The following is a 19,729-nucleotide window of genomic DNA, read 5'->3' as shown; positions in this document are numbered from 1 at the left end:
GTCCGGGCTGTATTGGCAGCTAGAGTCGGAAGCTCTACGCTGCCTTGATGCTAGCCCCCAACCAAACAGAGGATCGGTGGCCGTTTTATGCCATTATTTCTGTCGTAAAACACCATCGTTCCCACGCCAGCATTGGGACATAGCCTCAAAATCGAAGAATGCAGTCCGTTGTCTGAAGTAAAAGATGTAATTAATTGAAACACAAAGCATTTGTAGAAAAAGACCTGAAAGTTTATTATCAATGAATGTATCATTGTGCACATGATGATCAAGGATAGTAATAATGTAATTTGGAAAATACAAACTAGAATATTTTTCATGGATATTGCCACTTTAGGTAAATATTAAATCTCATTGTATTGATTATCAATATTGCATCCAAATACCCTTCTAAGATTGGATCCTTTGTCTTTACTACTGTAAAATAAATCTAAAACCGACCAAATGCATTTATCAGCTTTCAAAATATTTCTACCAGCATGTTTCTACCATAAAGCATCAACAAAACTTGTGCGCAATAGGTTTATGAAATGGAATAATTGATGTATACCCAAAACGTTTGTTACTTCACAAAAAATAAACCAAACGAGTACAATTGTGTGTTTATTTCGATCTTTGCAGTTTGAAAATATCATGTTTAGTGCTGACTGGATTATCCCCTTTCTCAGGATTTGTAACCACAAGAAGAGGACCACAATTGATACATGGGTCCAGAGTTTAATGGAGTCAGGATGACTCTGAAGCCATTTAAAATTGGCGGGTCGGGATTCTGGAATCCCCTCCCTCATTCCTGTAACCAGTAATTTTCAACAGCTTGGGATAAAGATACAAGTAGCTAGCCACACCTTGCACCCACTGACCTGACCATTGCAGGGTTAGGTATTCTCCGAGTCCAACAGTACTTTTTTTTGTGGAGTCAGAGCAGCTTCAGGGCAGGATTTTTCAGATGGCGGGTTTCCTGCCCTGCCACCTAAAGAGCTGGTGATCACAGCAGCATCACAACCATTCAATCCACCTCATATATCTGCCAGCTAATCCAATTGGATGGCAGCTCTGTAATACCAGCAATGCCAGTGGCAACAGAAGTCAGGACTGGGACTGTAAACAATCCCCATATTGTAAATCCTGGAGTCCAGGACCAGGTATGTGAGGGGGCTCTCAAAGTTGGAAGGGGGTGAGGCTCAGGGGGGAAGTGGAGAACGTTGAGTGGGAGTAGGTGGGCGGAGAGTAAGGAGCACCTGAGAGAGATACAACTTGGCTGCAGACACCCAATGACTATAGGGGGCCCTTTTGGGAAGCGACTCCCTTCTCGCACGTGTAGGATGACCTTCTGGGCCCTCCTCTGTCTCAGACTCCTCTCACCAGCCTCAAAATTGAGGTCAGGCAGGAAGCGGCCCTTAGTGAGAGTTGATGACGTAGTGGTATTGTCCCTGGATTAGTAATCCAGAGACCCAGAGTAATACTAGAGTAATAATCTGGGGTCCCAGGTTCAAACCCCTCTATGGCAGATGGTGGAAATTGAATTCAATAAAATTATGCAATTGAAAGTCTGGAATGAAACCATTGTCGATTGTTGTGAAAATCCGCCTTGTTCACTAATGTCCTTTAGGGAAGGAAATCTGCTGTCCTTACCTGGTCTGGCTTACTTCAGACCTACAGCAATATGGTTGACTCTTAAAATAACCTCCCAAATACACTCTCCTCCAGGGCATTTAGGGGTGGGAAATAAATGTTGGTCCAGCCAGTGACACTCGGACACCTAAATGAGTTTTAAACAAATTGGTCACTAAAGAGCTTCAACTGGGTTTTGGCAGGCATGTAAAATTGTGGACACGTCAGGGTAGGTGGATAGCACAGCGGGAAGGTCACCCAGGTAATTTCCCAACCCAAACAAAACCCACCCCAAACAAACCTACCAGTTGGGGACAGTAGAGTTCTAACCTATGACTTGTGTCTCATGGCTCCTCAGAGGAGTAATGAACCACAGTCTGGATTTTGGGAACATTTTGAAAGGTAACTTGAAAATGTTCACCATCCACTCCCCATAGCCCCATATACCCTCCATGCCAAATCATGGTCAACTCCTGACCAGGCATCTAGGTTTCCACCTGTTCTCATTAGGCATGCTTGATTGAGAGCTCAAGCCAATGAAAACATCAGCTCCACAGGGAATCTACTTTGGCAAGTGAAGTAAATTATTGACTTTTCCAGACTGACACCTTTAAATGGTTTTAATAATTTGATCGTTCTGTGATCTCTTTTGTCAATGTCTTAATGTTTATTTGGATAAGATTAAGTGACGTGAAGTGTTCAAAGGCGGTTATTGATACTTTAATGGTCTTCCTGTTGACAATTTTAAAGGGTTGTCGGATAGCAGATTTGTTTCCAAAGAACATTGCTGAACTAGTAATTTATTGTTTTAACAGTTCCACACTTGCCATTATCATTGTATGGTTCATTGGTTATGTACATACTGCATACTGGGTGAATGGGCACGGAAGGGGTATGCATTGGCGTTGAGTTGGCATGGAGAGTATGAGGGACCATGAGCAGTGACTGGGTGGTGAGGTAGTCTGAGGGGTGATGGCTGGAGAGCCTAGCCATTTATATTACAGCAGGGACAAAGTACCTGACAACCGAGGCACGTCTTATAACCAGCTCATGTCGGCACTCGCCGGCCACTTGGCCATCTCAGACCTGCTTCCGTGGTCAGCAGGCCCAAGTCCATCCTGCACCCACTACTTCAGAATGAAAATTGTGTGTGACTGGGCACTTTAAACTGAGGCGGGTTTGCCAGGTCAGGAAATTTGCTGAAAACATGGCCTGTGAGCTCTATTGTGAGTTAAAATCGTTCCTTGCCTTTGTCATATCATATGAAAAAGGAATTGGAGATAAATCTAAAAACATTTCTTTTTTCATTGAAATTATCTTTATTTGGAGATTTAAAAAATATATTTCAGCGTTATACAACTAGTGAATGACATCATTTCTTTATTTCTTGCAATAAAGTGCATCACATCAACACTGCAACATATTAAATAACAAGATTCTTTTAAAGGAAAATAGTTTCATTTTAAATTGTTTCTTCTGATGTATATTTTTGTTTGTTTTTCTAACTAGTGAAAAAGTCCATAGATTTTAAATCTAGAGGAGTTAAATTGTTCCCAGGGAAAGACAACAGCAACAAGTTTTCTATCTGTGAGTCTACCTTTTTGTTACCTTTTCTAGAGGAATAGTGAAATGAGTCTGTGTCATTTGTGATGTGTCCTCTGTGTGCGTTTGTGTGCTTTTATCCTTGTTTAATGTTTTGCTGCTGGTCATTGTGATAGATGCAGCTTTGTGAGAGTGTGCATGGGTATCCTTACTGTTCTTATCGTCAGCACTGAAAGTGACTTGATTTTTTTGGAGCAAGAATGAGGAAATCTGCTGTTAAAAAAGTTCACATCAGAACCTATGAGAGAAATCAGGTCTGACTTTTTCAACCATTCTTGCATGTTTATTTTGCATGAGGCTCAGGGAGCAATGTGTTTACATTGATGATCACTACATCTGCATGAAAACCCACTTCAGAAGGCAGGATACAGGAGACAGCATGGAACTGTGATTAATGTATCTTTTTAATGGGAAACTGTTTTGCGTGAAATACCTTGGTGTCACACAAATTGTCAATGACGATTGGTATGCTTCCAGACTAAGGCGACTTGGAATCAAGCATTTCACATTGCACCAGTACAGTGTGAATGTAAACAGTCAAAATACATGCATTGATACTTTTGTTGACTCCATGCCTCTCCCTGGCAATGGTCTGAGGCTGAATTTGATGGTTCATAACTTTGGTGTTATATTTGACCCTCAGGTGAGTTTCCAGTCACATATCCAACAAAAGCACTAAATCCGCCTAGTTCCATCACTGTAACAACACCCGACTCTGGCCCTGCCTCCACACATCTGCTGCTGAAACCATCATCCATCCATTTGTTACTTCGAAATTTGACAGTTCACATGCATTTCTCGATCCAAACTCGCACCAAATGTTCATCCAGTACCCTTGTGCTTGCTAACTTATATTGGCTTCCTTTAAAATATACTTTTAAATGATCATCTTTTAAAATCCCTCTCTTCCCTCACCCATCACTGCATTTGTAATTTCCTCCAGCCTGACAACCCTCAAAGATATCTGCACTCCTACAGTTTTGGACACTTGAGCATACCTGACTTTAATCACTCGACTATTGGTGGCTATGCCTTCACCTTTAAGGCCCTCAGGAATTTTCTCCCAAAACATTTGCACCTCTCTCTCGCAATCTCTCTCTCCTTTGAGACACTCCTATTTTAAAAGTGCTTTATAAATGCAATTTATTGCTGTTGTAAATGTTGTTCAGATACATTATTCTTTTGTCACTGCAATGTAATTGTTACCCAGTTTATCCAGTGAATAGATGAAACAGACAAGGAGGGTCATTGGTTCAAACAGGTTTCTGCAGAGTAAGTTGATTTCAAGTAGAATGGTGTTAGTGGCATGAGAATTGTTTTTGGTGTTCCTGGGATAGGGAGAAAAAAAATTGTTCAGGCTCCATTGACAAGAAATAACCCTATGACAAGATGCATCACCTATGGCTAACTCAGGATGTTAAGGATAGCACTCAATTGTGAGAAAAATCATGAATACTACAAAGATGAGTGGTTGCTTGGAAAATTGGATCAATTATAGAAACCAGCAAAGATTAACTAAAAAGAAGGAAGAAGAAAGTAGGGTACAATTGAAAGCTAGCTCGAAATATAAAACCAGACAGTACGACCTCCAACAAGTATTTAAAAAGGAAAAGAATAACTAAAGTAAGCTTTGGCCCCCTAGAGAGTGAATCTGGATTTCTATTAATGGAAAACAAGGAAATGCTGCTGGCTTTTGCGTATGATTTCACCGTAGGAGACACAAAAACATGAGAATACTTGAAAATCAAGAGGTAAAAGGGGGGGAGGAACTTAGGACAATCACAAGTACAAGGAAAACGGTGCTGGGAAAGCTATTGGAACAAAAGGCTGACAAGTCCCCTGGAGCTGATGACTTACTTCCTAGGGCCTTACACAAATGGCTCCAGAGATAGTAGATGCATTGGTTGCAATCTTCCAAAATTCCCTAAATTCTGGAAAGGTTCCAGTGGATAGGAAAATCACAAGCGTGATTTATTCAAGAAAGGCGAGAGACCCAGAAAGCGGGAATCTGTAGGTAATTTAGCCAAACATCTATTAGGGAAAATGTTAGGACCTATTAGTAAGGAGGTAACAGCAAAACAATAAGAAAAGCAGAATAAAATAAGGTAGAGTCAACATGTTTCGTAAAAAAAAGACTATTTTATGAGAGTTCTTTGAGAAAGCAACAAGCAAAGTGGAGAAAGGTCCAATAGATGTGATGTACTTGGATTTCTAAAAGACATTCGATAAGGTGCCACATTAAAAGTTATTATAGAATCATAGAATTCATAGAATTTACAGTGCGGAAGGAGGATATTGGGCCCATCGAGTCTGCACTGGCTCTTAGAAAGAGCACCCTACCCAACTCCATGCCTCCACCTTCTCCCTGTAGCCCAGTAACCCCACCTAATCTTTTTGGACAATAAGGGCAATTTATCATGGCCAACCCACCTAAGCTGCACATCTTTTGACTCTGGAAGGAAACTGGAGCACCCGGAGGAAACCCACACAGACACAGGGAGAACATGCAGCATCTGCAGAGACAGTGACCCAAGCTGGAAATGAACCTGGGACACCGCAGCTGTGAAGCAACTGTGCTAACCACTGTGCTACCGTGCTATCATGAAATAAAAGCTCATGAATTTGATCATAACAAATTATTACGGATGAAGAATTTGTTAGTTTACAGGAAGCAGGGAGTAGGAATATATAGGTCTTTTTGGGTTGGTTATTGGTCTGGCATAATGTTAGTGATTTGAATTGACAATCCGAGAAATCCCAGTAGAAATTTCAGACATGTGGAATGGCCAGTGGAATCATACTCCAGCAAGGGCAAGATGCCTTTCGGAAAGGAGAAAATTTAAGGAACTGGCAAGGAAGAAAGAAGTGTAATGCATCATGTAGAAAATTGCATCCTTTTATTCAATTGATACAACAATGTGTTAATCTATGTTGCTTTCTCAGCCCTCATTGTATATAGTAAAGGCTGGATTTTCTTTCAGGGAGCATGTTTTGCAAGTCGGCCACTTCACAGCTTGCAAACTGCATTCCTGACTGATGCACGACTTTGCAAAGGATGTCCGTGTCTTCCCACAAGTGTAGGAATCATAGTGCAGTTCATGAGCTGCAAACCAGTGCAGCAGAAATGCAATGTGCTGTAGATTGGTGAGAGGGTCCCTTCCCCCTCGGTACTCGTGAGCAGCAGCATAGCCCCTAACATCATTTGAAGGCGCCCTAAACATCACCGCTCACCTTCTCAAGCCCCGCCCTCAACCCCCCACCCATCCCCGCCTCTACATTCCCCTACAGGTGCACCCATGTGTAGATTAATGGGCTAGCATCAGAAACATCTGGTATAACTATGATGTCATGACACATGACTGATTGGGAGGGAGGAGAACGCCAACATTATCTACAGTTCCTAAGATGTACGGTAGCATAGTGGTTAGCACAAGGGCTTCACAGTGCCAGGGTCCCAGGTTCAACTCCCAGCTTGGGTCACTGTCTGCGCGAAGTCTGTACATTCTCCCCTTGTCTGCATTGGTTTCTTCCGGGTTCTCCGGTTTCCTCCCACAAGTCTCGAAAGACGTGTTATTAGGTAATTTGGAAATTCTGAATTCTCCCTCTTGTGTATCCGAACAGGCGCTGGAATGTAGCGACTAGGGGCTTTTTGCAGTAACTTCATTGCAGTGTTAACGTAAGCCTACTTGTGACAATAAAGGTTATTATTATTATATAGATAGAGCTGTAAATAATTAATAGTGGTAGCTTACCTAGAGAAAGTTGACAAACCTCAAAGAGCCCAATCAGGACTGGAAATGTACAACAAAATGTACATCAGCAGGGGGATTGAGTTTCGGAGCCACAAGGTCATGCTGCAGCTGTACAAAACTCTGGTACGGCCGCACCTGGAGTACTGCGTGCAGTTCTGGTCACCACATTATAGGAAGGATGTGGAAGCTTTGGAAAGGGTTCAGAGGAGATTTACTAGGATGTTGCCTGGTATGGAGGGAAGGCCTTACGAGGAAAGGCTCAGGGACTTGAGGTTGTTTTCGTTAGAGAAGAGAAGACTGAGAGGTGACTTAATAGAGACATATAAGATAGTCAGAGGGTTAGATAGGGTGGACAGTGAGAGTCTTTTTCCTCGGATGGTGATGACCAACACGAGGGGACATAGCTTTAAATTGAGGGGTGGTAGATATAGGACAGATGTCAGAGACAGTTTCTTTACTCAGAGAGTAGTAGGAGTGTGACGCCCTGCCTGCAACAGTAGTAGACTCGCCAAATTTAAGGGCATTTAAGTGGTCACTGGATAGACATATGGATGAAAATGGAATAGTGTAGGTCAGATAGGCTTCAGATGGTTTCACGGGTCGGCGCAACATCGAGGGCCGAAGGGCCCGTACTGCGCTGTAATGTTCTATGTTCTAAAACATTGTGGCAGCAGACAGCAAGGAAAATTCCCAGAAATACTCCAAGAAAAGACTACAAACCTGTTCCTTGAAGGAAGGAGAAAAGGAATGGATTAAAGCCTCACCAAAAAAGTCAGAGGATCACAGATACAGCAGATGCAAACTAAGACCCAGAATCTGGACAGCAGATGTACAGACCAGAATCAACAAGCAATACCAGTGAAGCAGCTTAGTAGAAGCATAGAATTTACACTGCCATTTCCAGAACCTTTCCAAAGCACTGAAGGCTCACACCAAGTTCAGCACTGGGACAACTGGAGAAAGGTTTTCCAGGGATAGAACAATTTTCACAAAAAGGGACAAAGTATCAGGTTAGTACTTTACTTTATGCAGTTGGAGCTATGACCGATTATGTAATAGTGAGACAGGGAGTCATTGGGACTTCGAGCTCTTTTGATGATACCCTCCCGGTATTTGATTTGTATCTCAAAATTTGAATTATAGAATGGGCTAAGTTTAACAAAAAGAAACAAAGACAAAGTGAAAGCATGGATTAATTCATTGACGATCAATATAGACTTGAAGAAAATTGCAAATACAGAATTTTGAGGGAAGAATAGATTCTGATTGCATAGTAGTGGGGTATGAATTGAAGCTGTCAAATCGCTTGCAAGCAACAAAAGATTTGACTTTAATTAAGGCAGTACAAATCATAAAGCTAACACAGCTCAGAAAGCAAAATACAGTTTTTTGTGGGGAAAGTGAGAAATGAATGGGTCAGGCCACTTAATATGGCCAGAAGAGGAAAAGCGCATCAAAACGGAGGCCCACAAAAATGGGGAAAAGTACGCAAACACCCATCATGGAATGCTCTAAGTGGCAAGGGAAACTTGCACAAGTGGAAAGAATGCCCAGCAGGGGGAGCAATGTGCCACAACTATGGATGTTAGGACATTTTAAAGTAGACTGCTGATCTAAAACAAGGTTAGTGTGCAAAATAAATTAGAAAAATTAAGGCCAAACCACATACTTGAAATGAAAAAAAATACAAAGAAAAACTTTCCTAAGAGAAGTAAATGAACAGACAATAAAAGCAGGAAATTATGCTTATAGTGGATGAAAACCCAACATCTTAAAATTAGACACAAGGGCAGGTGTTTCCATCTTCTATGATGAAGAAAGGTGGCTGAAGCACATTACACTTCAGCTGTCATCAATACAGTTATAAGGTCTAGGTGGGACGACACTAAAAGCCATAGGACAACAGCTAACAAACAATATACAAGGAGAGAGAAATCATTGAACCATTGTACATCATGCAGAACCAATAGTCATTGTTATTAGGCAGGACGGCATGCTTACAATTGAAGCTTATATGTATAGTTGCTGAAGTTGCTGATAAGCAGTATAGTATCACGTTCAGGAATGAATTTCCAAGATTATATACCGGCTTGGGAAAACTGAAGTGCAAGTACTATGTTACTCTAAGAGTTGATGGTAAACCAATTGTGGCTCTTCACACCGAGGCAGGTCCTTCGCCCATTCTTGGACAAAGTCAAATGTTAAATTGAGCACATGCTACAGCAGGGGGTTATCTCTCCATGAACCATACAAACAAAATAGTGTTCTGCAATGGTCAAAATGGCAAAGCCAAATGGCACAATTGGAATCTGTGTGGACTTGGATGAAATAAACAAATCAGCTGAATGTGAGATCCACCAAATGCATCAGTGGAGGAGTCTTGCCAAACTAACTAAAATTACCCTATTCACCAAATTAGATGCCAGCAGCGGATTTTGCCAGTTTCTTCTGCACAAATAATCTAGACTGTTGACCACTTCTATGATGTCATTTGGTCATTATTGCTTTAATATATTACCACTTCGAATTGCGTCTGCTCCAGAAATATTCCAGGGAATGGTTTCTTAGGCCCTAGAATGTATGCAAGCAGTAATATTCCATATGGCTGACATATTTGTTCAAGGTTCCATGAGGGAAGGTCATGACCATAGAATGAGAGCATTCGTGAAAGTTCTACATCGTGCAGGTTTGACATTGAATGAGAAATGTGAACGTACAAAACTTATGATCAAATTTTTCGGGTGCATCATGCAAGCCTCACACAGGACAGTTGACCCACAGGAAGATGGCTTGGGGGTTTCTAGAGCCCAGGAGCATTGCAGGGTTACAGAGATTCCTAGGAATGGTTACCCAAGAAGACAAGTTCCTACCGAATTTGGCAGAAACCAAAGTGCCATTGAGACAGCTATTGAGAAAAGGTCAATAGTGGTGCTGGAATGTGGATCAGTAAAATATTTTTGAGAAGATCAAAAAAAATTCTCCTGAAAATTTAACACGCTATCATAGAAATCATAGAGTTTACAGTGCAGAAGGAGGCCATTCGGCCCATCGAGTCTGCACCTGCTCTTTGAAAGAACACCCTTGAAAGAGCTATGTTCAAGAACAACTGACTATAATTGCAGCAGATGCATTTTCTTCAGATCTGAACACTGGTTTATTTCAAGTTCAAAGGAACATTCAACACATACCAGTTTATTATCCCTGAAGATCATTCACAGCCACCGAAAGAAGATATGCTACAATTGAGAAGGAAGCATTGGCAGCAACATGGCCAGGCAAGACGTTCTCAGACTTTGTGAATGGAATTGTGGTTTAAAATTGAAACTGATCATACTCACGTACTGAACATGAAGGAGATTGCTGTGTTGCTGTCTCGGATTCAGCGCTTCATAATGAGGTATGATTCAACAATTCAATGCGTTTGAGTAAAGTACCGGATGACAGCCGATGCATACACGTTGAAGGAACCAAAATAGAGGATTTGAATTTAATCAAGGAGGTGGACATGTATACACCACTCTGTCGCTCATTACCAAACATCTACTAACTACTGCAAAGAAACTAGAGGATGTTAAACAAGGTGGAAAATGTATCCAGGTAAAGGAGCCACAGTCTGGAAGAATGACCAAACTATCGGGCAGCACGGTAGCATCGTGGTTCGCACAGTTGCTTCACAGCTCCAGGATCCTAGGTTCGATTCCCAGCTTGGATCACTGTGCGGAGTCTGCACGTTCTCCCTGCATCTGAGTGGGTTTCTGCTGGGTGCTCCGGTTTCCTCCCACAGTCCAAAGATGTGGGGGTTAGGTGGATTGGCTGTGCTAAATAGCCCTTAGTGTCCAAAAAGATTAAGTGGGGTTACTGGGTTACGGAGATAGGATGGAGGTGTGGGCTTGGGTAGGGTGCTCCTTTCAAGGGCCGGTGCAGACTCGATGGGCCAAATGGCCTCCTTCAGCACTGTAAATTTCATGATTCTATGATTCTATCTTTCCAAGTATCCAGTTTTACAGCAGTACTTTGAATAGAGCAAGCACCTCAAAATCATTGATGATCTGAATTTTTAACGACAGAATTGTAAATTCAGAGAACACTTTCTTTCTTCATACTCTCCAAAAACATCACCAAGGTCACTTAGGATAGCAAAATGCCAAGCAAGCAAGGGCCCAGCAACCAGCCTGGTGACCAGGCAAATTTTACTAATTTTATTTTTTTTAAAACTCACTTCAAATTGCCTTACATTTCATAGATATTTCATAGCATTTACAGTGCAGAAGGAGGCCATTCGTCCCATCAAGTCTGCACCGGCTCTTGGAAAGAGCACCCTACCCAAGGTCAACACCTCCCCCTATCCCAATAACCCAGTAACCCCACCCAACACTAAGGGCAATTTTGGACACTAAGGGTAATTTATCATGGCCAATCCACCTAACCTGCACATCTTTGGACTGTGGGAGGAAACCGGAGCACCCAGAGAAAACCCACGCACACACGGGGAGGATGTGCCGACTCCGCACAGACAGTGACCCAAGCCGGAATCGAACCTGGGACCCTGGAGCTGTGATGTCATTGTGCTATCCACAATGCTACCATGCTACGAACATCAAAGAGCAAAGAGAACCAATGCTTACTGTTTCAAAACTTTAAAAAAAAACATAGATACATCAGCCACCTGAAAATAATGCTTAGCAGCTTCCAGAGCCATCCTGTTATATCATGACAAATCTGGTGCCTCTTTCAATTTACACTGCAACCCACACTTCGCCATCTACCATTCCAAAAATCCCGGACCTGAGCCCTCAAATTATGTTGTGACACCCTGGGAAAGTGCAGTCAATTCCCACTCATCCCGAAGTCACAACACAAGTGAACTAACCAATAATTCTTTTAAAAATTCCTGAAATCTTTGGCCCTCGTCTGCCCAATAATAAGTTACTCGGTTTGGTCGTTGAAACACAATTACTGTTAATTTATCACAAGATTAATGGTGAAATATGCAGTAACTGCAACTGAATAACATCAACCTAACCTACTACCCCCTTTAAATGTCCCACACTCTACACTCATACCCAAGACAGACAAACACAGAGGGGGGGGGGGGGAGGCGGTGGAAGTTAAAAGATCAAAGCCTGTGTTTTACAGCTGCTAATGATCTTCTTTGCAGAGTTATTCCTTCAGTAAAGTGCATACAGGCAGCAGGCTTTCTTGAGAGTCACTTTAGTTCTTATCAAACCGGGCCTTCAACTTGAAGGTTCACATTGAAGTTTATTTCTCTTCTTGAGACACTTTGTCTTACAATTCCAGCTCGTGATTTGAATTCAAGTCTTTGTAGTTTCAAGAGAATGATACCCAGGCTTTATGAAGACAGTTTAACTGGAACTTTTGAGAGATAATCAGTTCACATATTCCACCAAGACAACAGAATCAAGATGAAACTAAACTTGTGGCTCTGAGAAACATTCTAGTGGGATAATATCCAATAACCGCCTGTAACCACCTGTTACCACCTGTTACTGGGAAGAACATAGCCTTTTGGGTCAATTCATTGGTCACCAAACTGAGTCATCACTGAGGTAAACCAATCTCCAATCACCAATTTAAAATAGCACAGCCTCTGGAACCTGCTTGTTTAAATTAAAGATTCCTGACAGGCAACTTTGTCTTAAATTCACAGGTCCATTAAGCATCCATGGATCAAAAATGTAACAGGAAAAATGAAAGAAAAAAGAAAGAGGGAATAAACAGGATCAAACAGGAAGGGCCCTTACAGTCAGAATAGGAAGACAACTGAGGACACAATTTACAGCTCTGCAACAGAAACTAGTGCAAAATATCAATCTAAATGACCATGAGAGTGTAAAAAAGCATGAGGAGGAACAGAGACACAAACAAGCTCAGAACTTTAACTTCAGGTACATAGCATGAGACCTATCAATGATGCAGCCAGAGGAGGTAATATGAAATCAAAACCAAAAGAAAGAAGGCATAATAATAGAAATAACTCAGCAACAAAGATCATATAGGAAATAGGAACACAGACAGGGAAATATAAGGAGAAATCACACCTTAAATCCTTGAAAATAAAGAGAATAGAAACTTGGGCTTACGATTAAGATCCAGATGAACAGAAGGAACAAGAAACAAGATAAAGTTCTACAACTTAACAGCAGTAAGAGAGAATGCAGAATGTGTTTGACCTCGAGCAGAGATCACAGCAAAATATTGAAGATTGGTTGGCACCTCATGACAAACCCTGTGAATTTTAAAATTTGGCGAGGCCATGTATGATGATGTATGTCACTGAAATAAAGACTTGGAGAGAGATGTAGTGTAATGGATGAACATCAGAAGCAGCCGATGCTTGTGTAACACGTGACTAAGTAACAGAGATGTTCAGCCTTGTGCAAAGTTCCAAATATGGACACAGAACTGTTAATAAATAACAGTTTTAACAAACTACAAACTTGGGGAGCTTATTTAAGGAAAATAGACAAATTCCGAAGCTAGACTCCAAACACACAATGAGACGCCGTGTATTCTCCATTGCCACTCACCTAGTATACACTGTGTGCAATTTTCAGATTTTGTGCACTATCAATGGAATATAATTTACATTCCTTGGGGAAAATATAAGCCGCTTAAAACACACTATCATTGACACTGATACAATGTATTTTGCCATGTTGAAAAATAGCTTGGAATCCTATTAGCTAGTGCCAACAAACCAGAAACCACATCAAAACCATTGGGCGGGATTCTCTGTTGGACGTGATTGGACGGAGAATAAGTTCTGATGCCAAAACCATGGCGCGTGCTGATTTGACGCCAAATCACAATTCTCCGTCACCTCGACAGCGGCATCAATGCGTGCCCGAACGCACGTACTGAAAACGCAGTTTGCATGTCATTAGGGGGCCTGATCTGGTATTCTCCGGGGCCTCAGCGATTCTCCGCCTCCGATAGGCCAAGTTCCCAATGGCGGGGTTCACTTGTGCTTTTAAAAATCATGAAACCGGCACCGTGACTGATGAGGGAGAGAGAGTGGAGGTAGAACACAGAGACAATACTGTGGGCTACCAGGCCGGACATTGGCCAGCCAGTGGCCAGAACCACTGGAAAAAAGTCAAAGTGGAAGTCCACATTAGTGAGGGCATTAAAAAATCAAAGGGAAATCGACATTGGTGAGGGCATTAAAAAATCAAAGTGGAAATCCACATGGAAAGCCACCTGGAAAAAAATCAAAGTGGAAATCCACATTAATGAGGACATTAAAATATCAAAGTGTGACCAAATGTACCTCCGCACTCAGACAAAACCTCAGACCCAGAGTTTAGATTTAAAAGAAAAGTATTATTCTAGTTTCCTTTTCATTAATGGAGCAGCAAACCTGCCCAGGGGTGTATATCAGGACCACTACTCTTTTAATTATAAATTTATGAAGGACATTGGTATGGTGGACAGTTTCAATTTTTGCATGTTAAACGTACCATGTCAATGTAGTGAACAGTAAACCAGACAACAAAAGACTTCAGGATGACAGACAGAGCTAAGCATGAAGAGATACATTTTGGTCGGAAGAAAGATGTAAAGCAGAATACATTAAGTGCCACAATCCTTAAGCAAAAAGGGAGTATGAAATGAGATTGGCAGCTAATATAAACGGCAGTCTCAAAGTCTTTCTATCGGTATATAAACAGTAAAAGGCTGGTAAAAGAAGGAGTAAGGCCGATTATGGATCAAAAAAGAGATTTACACATGGAGACAGGGAACGGCTCCGGTAATAAGGGTATACATTGCATCTGTCTTTATCAAGGAAGAATATGTTACCCTGGCCATGGTAAAAGAGGAGGAAATTCCATTACGAGAAGATTTTAAAATAGATATGAAGGAGGCTATCCATAGTTTAAGTTGACCTGGTACAGGGACCAATTGAGATGCATCCTCGGATACTAAACAAAGTTAGAATAGAAATTGCAGAGGCACTGCATATAATTTTACAGCAGTCCTCAGTCTCTGGGCTGGTCCCAGAGGATTGGAGAACTGAAAACATTATGGGCTGGATTCTCCATTCCTGTGGCTACATGTCGATGCCAACAGAGGACCCGTGCGCTGGTGCTAGCCCCTAATCGGTACCGGAATCGGTGCTAGCCCCTCACCGATTCTAGTACCGGTGAGCGGCTAGCACCAGCTCTGTATGAAACATCCATGGATGCCATGGAGAATCGGCAGGACCTGGGCCGCGCATACGCAGGGCTGACAAGCTGCAACCGCACACACCTACAGCCCCACTGGTCACGCCGGGACACATGGCACCAGCCATGATGGACCGCGTACCCGCCCACCCGATCTCACAGCCCATCCCCTGGTCAATCCCCACCACTCCCCCAAGCCTGAGCAGAAGCCCCCCAGCCAGCGGCATGGATCTCAGCCAAGTGTGGCAGTGCTGGACACCGTCTGCAGCTGGCACACCAGGCTGATGACCACTGGGACCACATGTGGCCCACGCTATTCGGAACTCGGCACATCGTAGGCGGAGCATAGTAGGTGGGCTGGCTGATGACGCGCCAACGGTGTTGCAGCTGCGCATGGTGCTCATCCCGATGACGCTGATTTGGAGGGGATGGAGCATCTTGAACCGGCGTCAAATTGGCGCCTGCCCCGATTCTGGCGTCAGAAGCCGTTCTCTGCCCAATCGCCATTATCGATTTCGTCATTGGGTTATGGAGAATTCCGCCCGATGTCCTTCTTCAAAAATGGCTGTCAGGTGAAGCCCAGCAATTACAGACCAGTCAGTTTAATTTCAGCGCTGGGGAAACATTTGGAAAGTATAATTTGAGACAAAATTAATCATCACATGGGAGGGTGAATTATGACGAGAATGCAGGGATCCTACAGCAAGATCTGGACAGGTTGGCCGAATGGGCAAACCAATGGCAGATGCAGTATAATTTGGATAAGTGTGAGGTTATACATTTTGGAAGCAAAAACAGGAAGGCAGATTACTACCTGAATGGTTGTAAATTGGGAGAGGGGAGTGTGTAGCGGGACCTGGGTGTCCTTGTGCACCATTCGCTGAAGGTAAGCATGCAGGTGCAGCAGGCGGTAAAGAAGGCTAATGGTATGCTGGCCTTCACTGCAAGAGGTTTCGAGTATAGAAGCAGAGATGTGTTGCTGCAATTGTACAGTGCCTTGGTGAGGCCACACATTGTGTGCAGTTTTGGTCTCCTTCTCTGAGGAAGGATGTTCTTGCTTTCTAGGGAGTGCAGCGAATGTTTACCGGACTGATTCCAGGGATGGCGGGACTGTCATATGAGGAGAGATTGACTAGGTTGGGATTGTTCTCACTGGAGTTCAGAAGAATGAGGGGGGATCTCATAGAGACTTATAAAATTCTAACAGGACTAGACAGGGTAGATGCAGTGAAGATGTTACCAATGATGGGTGTGTCCAGACCAGGGGTCACAGGCTAAGGATTCAGGGTAAACCATTTTGGACAGAGATAAGGAGACTCTTCTTCAAACAAAGAGTGGTGAGCCTGTGGAATTAATTACCACAGGAAGTAGTTGATGCTAAAACTTTGAATATATTCAAGAGGTGGCTGGATATAACACTTGGGGAGAGTGGGATCAAAGGCTATGGGGAGAAAGCAGGCTATTGAGTTGGATGATCAGCCATGATTGTGATGAATGGCGAAGCAGGCTCGAAGGGCCAAAAGGGCTCCTCCTGCTCCTATCTTTTATATATCCATGTATCTATGGGAAATGTGGGTTAATTAAGGAGAGCCAGCTCAGTTTTCTTTAGGGAAAATAATGTTTAACTAAATTACTAGATTTTCTTGAAGAAGTAACAAAGAGGGCTGATGAAGGCATTGCTGTTGATATGATGGATATGGATTTCAAAAAGATGTTTACTACAGTGCCACACAACAGACCGCCTAGAAAAGTTACAGCTCATGGAATAAAAGGAACGAGTAGCAACATGGATGTAAAATTGGCTGAGGGACAGGAGACATTTAATGGTTAATGGATGCTTTGAGGAAGGTTTGTAACGGAGTTCTCCAGGGGACCTTTGCTTTTCTTGAGATAAATTAATGACCTAGATCTTGATATACAGGGAGCAATTTCAAAATTTGTGGATGATACAGAACTTGGAAACATTGTAACCTGTGAGGAGGAGTGTGTAGAACTTCAAAAGGCAACAAACATTTTGGTGGAAGGGGTGGATATGTGGCAAATGAGTTCAAAAATGTTGAAGTGAGGTGATACATTTTGGTTGGAAGAACAGGGAAAGAATATAAAATAAACAGTACTACTTTAAAATAGGTGCCGGAGCAGAGGGATTTGGGAGCATATGTACATAAGTCTTTAAAGGTGCCACAGACGGTTACGAGAGCAGTTAATAAAACATACAGTGTTATTGGCTTTATTAATAGGGGCATAGATTACAACAGCAAGGAGGTTATGTTGAACTTGCAGAAAATGCTAGTTAGATCATGGCTGGAGTACTGCATTAAGTTCTGGGTGCTGCATTTTAGGAAGGAAGTGAATGCATTGGAGAGAGTACAGATTTACAACAATGGTTCAGGGATGAGAAACTTCAGTTATGTGGATAGATTGGAAAGATTGGGACTGTTCTCCTGGGAGAGAAGATGCCTAAGAGGAGATCTATTAGAGACGTTCCAAATCATGAGGGGTCCCGATAGACCAGATGAGGCGAAATTGTTCCCACTCATAAAGGTATCAAGAACAATAGGGCACAGATTTAAAATAATTGTCAAAAGAAACCAAAGCCACAGGAGAAAAATCTTTTTCACACAGCCAACTGTTCGGGTCTGTACAGCAGAAGCGACGGAGGCATATTCAATCGAGACATTCAAGAGGGAATTCGATGATTATTTAAAAATAAACAATGTGCAAAAGCAGGAGAATGGAATAAGGTGACTTGCTCATTCGGAGAATGATACAAAACTTGGAAGCATCGTAATCCGTGAGGAGGAGAGTGTAGAACTTCAAAAGGCAATAAACATTTTGGTGCAGAAACATTGGACTGAAGGGCCTCCTTCTTTACTGTAACAATTCTGTCAATCTGTGAAGAGGGTGCAGGAACAGAGGGGACTAGGCTGTATGCACAACATTCTCTGAAAGTGACAGGAGAGATTGAAAACACTTCTGGAATCGTTGACGCAACAGCAACAAAAATTACAAATACAAGGAATGTAAGATAAACATTATAAATCGCTGATTAAGTTTTAGCTGGAGCAGCGACTTCAATTTTGTGCACCACACTTTCGGAAGAATGTCAAGCCTTTCGGAAAGTTGCAGGAGAGATTTGCCAGAATAACGGCAGGTTCCTGAGACTTTGTGGAGCTGGGATTGTGCTCATGAGAGAAAAGAGATTTAAGGAGAGCAAATAAGGTCAGGTTGCCAGAATGGGGCATGGGTCACCCGGGTTCTGCTGGCAAGATTGTGGGGGTCACTTCTCCTTTAAATTTACTGCTGCAGCAATGCCTCATCCACCCCACTCCCTGGCCATGACCACAGAGAAAGTTCAACCTCAGCTACCCACTCACTGCTCCAAAAAGCTAATGTGCTGGTAACCATCAGATTCAAGCTGGGGGCAGGGGGGTGGAAAGAGAGGGGATTGCACAGATAACTGGATCATGGATGGGATGTTGGGAGAGACAAGGGGACTGGGAATGCAAGGGCTTGACACACAGATGGGAAGAGGGAAAGATTAAGGGAACTTGGATATATGTAGGGGTGTTATATCGCAACAGCGAAGGATAGAACTAGATTCAAGCTTTATACACTTCCATCAGCTTTTATTTACAGATATCGGCAGTGCAAACGTGAACCTCCTAATCCAGCGACCAGTTTTAGTTTTGTAAATTGGCAATTAATGCCCACCATCTGCATAAAAGTAAACAACATAACAGGGCAGCATGGTAACACTGTGGCTTCACAGCGCCAGGTTCCCAGGTTCGATTCCAAGCTGGGTCACTGTCTGTGTGGAGACTGCACCTTCTCCCCTTGTCTGCGTGGATTTCCTCCAGGTTCTCTGGTTTCCACCCACTCATCTCGAAAGACATGCAGTTAGGTAATTTGGACATTCTAAATTCTCTGTGTACCCGAACAAGCACGGGAATGTGGTGACTAGGGGCTTTTCACAATATCTTCATTGCAGTGTAAGCCTACTTGTGACAATATTATTTATAAAGATTATGATAATAAATATATGATTAACAGCAGCATTAACAAAGGAATTGGGTGGCGATGGCTTCCAACATTTTCTGCAGACCCCAGAGCATCAACAAGGTGAGAGAAAGCAGAGTCCAGAAGCAAACAGCTGATAAAAGTGTCACTGAAACATCTGGACCTAACTGTGCAAATAAAGGTTGTTTGCATTGTCAGGATCAAGGGGTTTGATACTGAGCATTCACTCCTAAAGAAATCCAGTTAAGAAAAGAGAAGATAAGTGCATGAACTGAAGGTGGTTAGACTAAGATGTGCTTCACCACCAATGGCTATGAAAGTAGAGACTAGAAAATGGAATTAGATGAATTATTGAAAATAAGAAATATAATAATATCTGGCATAACTAGATTTTCAGGGGAGGTGCCAATCTCAGCACGGGTGCGGAGACCAAATGACAACCTCCCATGCTGTAAGTTCTATCATTTAATGGAAACTCTCTTTTATTAAGTCAAAAAAGGGACTGGTTTAGAAATTTTGGTACTGAGCTGAGTTTACAACTGTGTCTTATGAAAAGTG

At 42.5% G+C, this 19,729-nt stretch overlaps 1 protein-coding gene across 1 annotated transcript in view; it reads left to right on the top strand.

Moving 5' to 3' along the window:
* csmd3b (CUB and Sushi multiple domains 3b) overlaps positions 1-19,729 on the top strand; it is a 2,394,280-nt gene that overhangs the window by 1,414,750 nt on the left and 959,801 nt on the right. Inside the window, exon 7 of the mRNA XM_038809755.1 lies at positions 3,121-3,198. Coding sequence (XP_038665683.1) covers positions 3,121-3,198 — 78 coding nt within the window. The remainder of the gene's footprint in view (positions 1-3,120; positions 3,199-19,729) is intronic.

The sequence above is a fragment of the Scyliorhinus canicula genome, chromosome 10, assembly GCF_902713615.1.
Source record: "Scyliorhinus canicula chromosome 10, sScyCan1.1, whole genome shotgun sequence".
In the NCBI taxonomy this organism is placed as follows: Eukaryota; Metazoa; Chordata; class Chondrichthyes; order Carcharhiniformes; family Scyliorhinidae; genus Scyliorhinus; species Scyliorhinus canicula.
Note: the sequence above shows the minus strand (reverse complement) of the source record. Positions and strands in the feature narration are given on the sequence as shown.